Source organism: Chionomys nivalis, chromosome 8, assembly GCF_950005125.1.
Source record: "Chionomys nivalis chromosome 8, mChiNiv1.1, whole genome shotgun sequence".
In the NCBI taxonomy this organism is placed as follows: domain Eukaryota; kingdom Metazoa; phylum Chordata; class Mammalia; order Rodentia; family Cricetidae; genus Chionomys; species Chionomys nivalis.
Window position 1 is genome coordinate 19,154,296 of NC_080093.1, and position 8,841 is coordinate 19,163,136.

Consider the following 8,841-nt stretch of genomic DNA (forward strand, 5'->3'; position numbering starts at 1 on the left):
AATATGCAAACAAAACACCAATGCACATAAAATTAGATCATTTTTAAAAAGCAGAAACTCAAAAGATTCAGATGCCTTAAAATAACTAATCACTTATTGATTCATATAGAAAAAAATATTTAAGCAATTCTTAATTGAAAACTTCCATCTCTGCTTATCCATTGTTTCTCCCCATTATTCCTCTCACAAGAAATGCTCAGTTTAGCTTTCACTACAGTACATCTATTTACATGCTAACCTATAATTCTGAGGGAAAAAAAAATTACTTCTAAGACATATATACTGACACTGGTCTAATATTCAGAATAAAGAACTCTTACAACCTAACTGCAAATTTTCCCGAAGACAAATGGCCAATAAACACAATAAAGGATGCCTAATGTCATCAGTCATGAACTCAAAGCAAAAAAAAAAAAAAACTTAATGACATACTAATTCATACTCACTAATACAGCCATAATTTCAAAAATCAAAGAGAAAAAAGAACTGAGCAAAAACAGACAATAAAAAAATGTTGCCGTGCATTGGAACATTTAAACAATGATGGTAGGAATGTAAAATGTCCCCCAAAACTTTGGAAAATAGTAAACTCAAAAAGTTAAAACATAATCACCTGAGCCATCAATTCCATTCTATGTATATATGTCCACACACAAACTTCTACACAAATTCTCATAGTGTCATTACTGAAACAGAAATGAAACATGCTAACTGCCCACCAACTGATGCATGTACACACAAATTTGGACTGTCCATACAATGTAATATTTATTGTTTAGTTATAAAAAGAATATAACAGTGGATGCAAATGAATGAAAATGTTACATGTTACAACCTGAATGAAACTTACAAATATTATGCTATATGAAAAAAGTCAGATAAAAAGGGCCACAAAGTACATTATTTCATCTGTAAGAAACATGTAACTAGACAAACCCACAGAAACAAAAAGCAGATTAGAAATTGCCAAGAGTAAGTCACAGAAGAGCTGGAATGACTGCTTATGAGCAAAGTTTCTTTTATTGAAATGATGTTTTGAAATTAATGGTGACATGTGCACAACTTTGTGAATTAGGAAGCAGAAACTTTCAATATTTCAAACAGGTGAATTTTGCCAGGCATGGTAGTATCCACCAGTAAATCTAGATCTCTAGAGATCAAGGCAGGAAGATTAGGACTTGGAGGTCAGTCTTAGCTACAGAGCAAGTTTGGGACCAGTCTGGACTATGGAAGATCCTATCTCAAAAAACACATGAATTCTATTTTAGCTTAAATTTCAGGTTTGGATTTGGGATACCTTTCTGTACACATAAGACAGTCAACAAAATGAAAACAGCAGTTTATAATAGAATTATGACTAAAGCAATGTGCAAGTACACAGAACAGTTTTTAAAAGGGGGGGCTATACTTGCTGACAAATTAAAAGGTAGTATGTAAAGGAATGATGTTAAGTATTTAACTTGAAAGTAAACACAGTCAGGTGTGGTGGCACACAATTGCAATCACAGCACTTGGAAATGGAAGCAAGAGAATCAGAAATTTAAGGTTAGCCTTGGCTATAAAGTAAGTCTGAAAGCAGCCTAAGTCACATGAGAACCTGTCTCAGAACAAAAATAAGAGTTTGGGGGCTGTGTGGCCAGTCACATCTTTAATCCCAGCACCTGCGATTCAGAGGCAGGTGAGTTTGAGGCCAGCTTGGTCTACAGCATAAGACAAAGTTAGTTCCAGGCCAGTCAGACTTACATAGTGAAACCCTGTCTCAAAACAAAACAAGACAGACAGGGTCTCACTATGTAGACCAGACAGACTGGCCTCAATCTGAGAGATCGACTTGTCTACCTCCCAGGTGCTGAGATTAAAGGCAAGCACCAGCACAGCCAGCTAAATTCCACTTAACATTTAAAAATTCCTTCACAAACATATGTCCCCTTCCATTAATCATGGACTGCAGCTTACATTGACAACTTGTTCTTTTTCATTTTGTTCATGTTTCTCAAAAATAAATACCATTTCCACAAATATCAAATTGAAGCTAAGAATGCCACCTCCACAAAGCCCTCCTGCCGAGATTTCTTTCACTTCTAGAATAACCCACACACCACTTATCTATACCATTATTCTACACATTTTGACTTGTACAATAAGCTATGCATACTTTTTGATTTTTGTAAGAACTAAAAATTCTAATAAGACCCATTTTTTGTAAGCTAATTTAAAATAGAACAATAAAACCCCAAAACAAAAACAAAAAACTCCTGAAATTTAGAGCAATCATCTCAATCATAGTCCACAATGTTTTTTCTTATAAAGGCAGTATGCTTTAATAAATATTTAAGTGAATTAATCACTTAGCTGTACCTCCCATTCCTAGTAACAGCACTAAACTCCAGTTGCTAAGGGACTGGATAGGTACTCACTCAGAAGTGCCCCCCCATTAAAAAAATGCAATAATCAATTCTTTTGTTTGGTTGGTTTTTTTCAAGACAGGGATTCTCTGTGTAGCTCTGGCTGTCCTGGAGCTTGCTCTGTAGACTAAGCTGACCTCAAATTCACAGAGATCCACTTATCTCTGCCTCCGAGTGTTGGGATTAAAGGTGTGAGCCAAAATCCAGGCAAAATAATCAATTCTTACTATTAGAAAATTGCAACTCATTAAGGTTAAAAACTGGCATCATCACATATTTTTAGAATTGTACCTATAAACACATTTGACAAAATCAGTTACCTGAAATACCTTTCCAGGAGTCAAAGGCTTATTCTGTCCTTTTTCAGCCAAAGCAGAACTAGCTGAAATCGTACCTCTTTCTATACCAAGGACAGTTTAAGAATACAGTAAGGTTAAGGAGATCAGAAGGGCCTGGAACCTAGATGGACCCCCTCAACAGCCGCCAAAGTAAACAAACACCCATGACTGAAATAACTGCCTGAACCCAGTACAGGTTCTGTTCCAATCCAAAGTGTTCAAATAGGTTTGGGTTTTGGAGCAGCTGGGATTTCAAGTTTTCAGATTAGTGATATACAGTCAGTAAATCCTTACAAACATTCCAAAATCTGAAAAACAGAAATTTCAAACACTTCTGACCTCAAGCACTTTGAAGAGATAGATACTCAATCTGTATGAACTCTGATTCAACTAAACTTATCACTGATTTAATGACACTTGTCTTCCAGACACCATTGACATTTTACTCCCTCCTTGACAAAAACAAAAAGGAAAATTAAATTCTAGAAATGACTGAAACTTCATTTTTAACCCAAAGATTGCAATAAATTAAGTTTCACTTAAAAAGCAAACACCCCTAAAATACTAAGACAATTGACCAAGAGAATCAGATTTCTATCTGATTAAGATAGAAATTAAGATTAACTGTGCAGAACCAATCCTACTAAAATAAGAATTATTGTAGTAGTAAACAGCACAGCTTCTTTGAACTATATATAGGCTGCTGCCTGCCCTTAAAAATACAAATCTCCTAACAACATTTAAAATGCTCCCCTTAGAGAACAAAATTACATATAACAAAAGAGAAAATATAATGCCCAGCTGACTTTAGCTGAGCAACTATCGACAACTATTAGTATTTAAAGGACCATCTGTACTGTGGCCGCTGGGCTCCTGAATGTCACCTAAAAAGTGGCAATTTGGAGTCCCAAGTACCCTCTCAGAAAACTGATCAACTTAAACATTCTCCAAAGAATTGATCTGATTTCGATACTCAACCGAGGAGTCTACAGGAGGATTTTTATTAGCCACAAAACAAAACAACATTTTGTCCAGAAGCAGTTATCAAACACTAATACAATGACTGGTAAGAAAGGAGAGCTAATCGGAACACAAGGGTTTTAAATCAAATAGCAAAGAATAACTCATTGAAATGATTTAAACAAAAGCTCTACCAACACAGGGTTGCGTTTCTCAATTCTATAGCCTTTTAAACACTAAAAAGCCCTCCAGAACACAATCAATCACTGAGTCAAACTAACATTACAAAAACTAGAAATCCTTCTAAATAATCTTTTATATTAACCAAGAATTCCAAAAACGCCTCAATTTGATGTTTCTCAAAACCTGCCATGTACATTTTTACATGACGATGACAAATAACGTAATTCCTAAGTGCTTAAGCCCATATCACATTGTAGCAAATGTGTGACAGGTCGTGAAAAATAAAACAAGCAGAAGCAGAACAGAGCAAATAAGCCTGTTTCCTGCAGGGCAGAGCAGGGTTGGATTGGCAAGAGGGAAATTTTAACCTGTATTCACAAGGTATATCACTCCCTCCCAAAAAACTGCTCAGATCTTTATTATTTACCCAAGTATACGTTTTTTAAAATATACTTTTAGCCTTTGGACAATCTAAGTGGCATCAGCTACCTTACCACATTGTTGCCTGCTAACTACATTTGATGTTACAGTCTAAGTCCTTAATAAATTCACATTACACATTTTCATAATGAAATATTGCAAAACCGACAGTGCTTATTTTCTCTAAGTAAAGGTTATCGTATTTTTCACTTGTTTAAAGTTTTAGTTTTGCTTTTTCATCTACTATAGAAAACATCCCTTGTGGGACATTGTAAAGGGCAGACCCTCCTGTCAAGCCAGAAGGCTCAAACACAAAGACTGAGCTAACCAAGTGCTGTAATTCTTCCAAATTGAGCTTCTCCACACCCCCTCCACCCTTCCCCCCAACAGATATGTCTATTAAATCAGCGTCTGTTCTCCCCCTCGCACAACAAAGAGAACTTCTCACCGCATGAAATTGCCGCTGAATGGACACCAGAAAGCAGGATTTGCATAATTCCTTCCAACGAAACCCCGTCGGGAAGGAGGGGACCAGGGGCCCAAGCGGACGGACAGAATCTCCCAGGTTCTGCTGAGGAAGATCTGATTCCCAAGAACGTGCCCCACCGAGACGGGGGGCTGGAATTCCGGGCCTCCCCGAGGACTGGGCGTGGGGGACAGAGGACGACGAGAGGGCATTTCCCCACACAGCAAGCAGCAGCACCGAAGCAGAGACCGGGAAATAACAATGCTGGGAACATTCGAGTCAAACACAAGAACGGACAGGGGCTAGGGGGCGGCGGGTGGAGCAGACACCACACGGGCCACTTACTTTTTGGAGGGGGGTTAAATATATGAGTTAAGCCCTTATGGTCCCGCCGGCCGCCGCACTGAAGGAAACGGGACCTTGGGAGAGAAAAACAGACAAAACACACAGTGTGAGAGGTGCAACCCCGCCGCCCGGCCCCTCCCGGGCGCCCCCGTCCACGCTCCCTGCACCCGGGGAAGCGCGCCGACCGCCGGCCGCCTCAGAGGGGACTAGGGCGACCCCCGCCCGGCTCCCACCCCCGTCTCCCCGCCGCGCGCACGCCAAACACAAATCCGCACACACCGACCCGTGCGTCGAGGACTAACTCCCCGGCCGCCGCTGCCAGCAGAGGAAGTGCAGCCGCTGCCCCCCGCGGCCATGACACCCCACTTGGCTCGCTCAGGCAGACGCGGGGCCTGTGACAGCTCCGGCTCCCTCCGCCCCCATCTCCACCTCACGCCTCGCACACGCCCGAGCGCCGCCGCGCGTGCCCGCGGGCACGGGGCGCGCCGCCGGCGTGGGGGAGGGGCGCGGGACGAGGGCAGGTGGGGGCGACCCCGCGCGTCCCGGCGCGCAGGCAGCGGCGGCGGCGGGCGCGGCGTCCACAATGTGCCGGCGACTGAGGAGAAGCCGCGCGACCGAGCCCGCCCCACGAGCCAAGGGGAGGGGCGCCGCGGCCGCGCGCTCGCGCTCCGGGGGGTGGGGGAGGGGGCCGAGACTGGGAGGGCGCGCGGGGCCGGAGCGCGGCGGCCGCTGCCCTGTTCCCTCCCACGCACGGGCGGCCGCCGGCTGGGCGGCTCGGGCACCGGTGGAGAGCCTCACCTACGCGGTGGATGAGCTTGTGGCGCCACGAGTCCAGTTCTTGCCGAAAGCCGCGTCTCTCAACGGAGCATTGCTGCCGCCTACACACCCTCGCCATCTTCTGCCGCCCGCCCGGCCCTGCCTCCGCCGCGGCCCCGCGCACGCCCAGCCGCGTCGCCCGGGGCCGCGCACGCACCCGTGGCCTGGGCGTCGTGCCTTCCGCCGGGGGCGGCGCGGGGGCAAGGCCGCCCTCACCTCTCCGTGGCCCCGGGGTGGCCCGGCGTGGCCCGCTCCTCCTCCCGACCAGCCGGCTTCCCCGCGCACTGGCTCAGCGTCCCACGGCCCGGCAGCCCCGGAACGGCGCCTTCCCACGTCGGCGCCCGCGCCGCCCTCGCTCCTCAGCAAGGCCACGGCTACCCCGGCCCTCCCCGGGGCTTTTGGTTTTTAAACTAGTCCCATCTATCACTCCCAACCTGACTATCGCCCGACACCAACTGTTGCAAGTTCCGCACCACTGCTTCTCTCAACTTCTCGGTCGAAACCGCCCGTCCCGGGAGCGCCGTGGAGGAGCAGAAATAGGAATAAATGCCCGGATGCCCCTAGAGGCACTGAACCCCGAGGTGTTCAAAGGTGAAGGGTGTAATTTGGTTTAAAGTTATCGGAATAATTCACCGATATTCGTAAGCCCAATTTAGAAAAAAAAAAAGCATTGTAAGTCAAAGAGCCTACGGGGTCTCTACTAGTAAGACTGAAAAGTCTTAGCTGAAAAGTCTTCTGGGGGAGGGGGATTGAGAAAAATTGTGCTAATAGAAAATAGATTTAAAACGACAGTTTAAGATTATGTTAGGAAATACCCCCAGATCCGTAATTCAGGAAAGGACTCAAACATTTCTATTAGGTTTTCCAGGTGCCTTCAGGGAAAATTAAACCACCTTGTACAGGGAGTTACATGTTTAAACATAACACTCTTAATTACTTGATTTATATGAAGGAGGAAAGAGCAAGGAGGAAATAGAAAAAGAAAAACCGGAAATAATTCTGTACCAATACAGCTGGTTCCCTAAGACCCTGGCCTCTTTCCCACCCTTGGGTTTAAGGACAGTGCATTCCTTCTAAATATTAATTTTAGATAATCATTGGGGGTAAAATGAAATCATCACTTGACCTCAGGTGATCCGACTCAAAGATTCGGAGTCTTGTGAACAGGAAGGGCACTTTGTGGCATGGGAGGTGGTGTGACTGCCCCCCGAGAACTATTTGGGTGAGTCTCTTGGGTGGGAGTGAGATGTATGGGGAGTAGACTCCTTTGTTCCTCCATTCCATCTTAATGCCAATTAGATTTCCACAGTTCTCAAAAGCCTACACTGATTGCTGTAAGACTATACCACCAGCCATGCGTGATGGTGCATACCTGGTAAAACCAGCATTTTGGAAGCAAATCCCAGGCCAGCCTGGACAGCATAATGAGACCCTGTCTCAAAACAAAGACTGCTCAAATAAACAAGCTCTTCAGAATTCGTCGAGTTTCTCTAGGGTTAATACTGCCCTGAGTGAGGAGGGGGAGAAGATGAACGTGAAAAGAGCACTTGCCTTGAGTAACCATGCTGTCCCCTATCGCTAGCACGACACTCCCTTCCTCACCACTAGATGGTGGTTTTCAATCTTGGGGATTTTTAAGCAACTTTGTATGGTGGTTGGCGGAAGTGTTTTCATAAAGGTTTTTTGTTGTTTTTTAGTATGTGAACACTGTGTAATTCTAAATCTAGTTAATAATGTCGTTTTCAAACCACCACCTATGTTTTAAAACAAATAAATCAAGGGTAATAATTTCTCAACATAATCTCTCAGAGCAGCAGGTTCTGAACCTTCCCAATACTGCAACCCTTTAATACAGTTCTTCATGCTGTGGTGACCACCAGCCATAAAATTATTTCGTTGGGGGCTGTAGAGATGGCTCAGTGGTTAAGAGTACTGGTTGCTCTTTCAGAGGACCCAGGTTCAATTCCCAACACCCTCATGGCAGCTCACAACTTTCTATAATCCCAGTTCCAGAGGATCTGACATCTTCACACAGACTAATGTGCACATAAAAATAAATAAATAAAAATATTTTAAAAAGAATATATAAAAATTATTTTTGTTGCTACTTCATAACTGTAATTTTGCTGTTTATGAATCATAGTTAAATATTTTTGGAGATAAAAGTTTACCAAAGGGGCCAGGCGGTGGTGACGCACGCCTTTAATCCCAGCACTTGGGAGGCAGAGGCAGGCGGATCTCTGTGAGTTCGAGGCCAGCCTGGTCTACAAGAGCTAGTTCCAGGACAGGAACCAAAAGCTACGGAGAAACCCTGTCTCGAAAAACCAAAAAAAAAAAAAAAAAAAAAAAAGTTTACCAAAGGGGCCAGAACCCACAGGTTAAGAACTGCTGTCTTAAAAAAAAGAGAACCGGGCGGTGGTGGCGCATGCCTTTAATCCTAGCACTTGGGAGGCAGAGGCAAGCAGATCTGTGATTTCGAGGCCAGCCTGGTCTACAAGAGCTAGTTCCAGGACAGGCACCAATAACTACAGAGAAACCCTGTCTCGAAAATCCAAAAAAAAAAAAAAAAAAAAAAGGAGGAGGAAGAAGAAGGACTGCTGTCTTAGACTCTCAAACATATACAATTCTAGGGCCTGCAGAGATTAATCCTACATTGAAACAAGCATACTTTCATTTCTGTTGGAAGTCCTGACAAATCAGATAGCACAACAGAAGATTTGGGGTGGGGGTAAGTGGAAGGAGCAGGCAAAAGTCAGGGAATAAGTTCCCATTCCCAACTTAATGCTGTTTACACTGTGAATTCTGTATTTCTATTTTATTTATTTTAAGTTGAGAACCAACATATACTTGACTTCTCACAGTGCTTTTTGAAAGAGAATATGGCGGGTTGTAATAATAATGGTTTATG

General features: G+C 44.0%; 1 protein-coding gene across 3 annotated transcripts in view; it reads right to left on the reverse strand.

The window, feature by feature from the left end:
• The window catches only part of Lcor (ligand dependent nuclear receptor corepressor), a 119,576-nt gene extending 113,613 nt beyond the window's left edge, over positions 1–5,963 (reverse strand). For 2 of the 3 annotated variants that reach the window (XM_057779731.1, XM_057779733.1), the window contains exons 1-2: positions 5,397–5,475; positions 5,118–5,191 (exon numbers count right to left, since the gene is read on the reverse strand). In XM_057779731.1, coding sequence (XP_057635714.1) covers positions 5,118–5,191; positions 5,397–5,473 — 151 coding nt within the window. In that variant the 5' untranslated portion in view covers positions 5,474–5,475. Of the gene's footprint in view, positions 1–5,117; positions 5,192–5,396; positions 5,476–5,915 lie in introns of those variants that run through there. The other variant, XM_057779732.1, reaches the window with a different exon arrangement.
• Between the last annotated feature and the right edge of the window lie 2,878 nt (positions 5,964–8,841).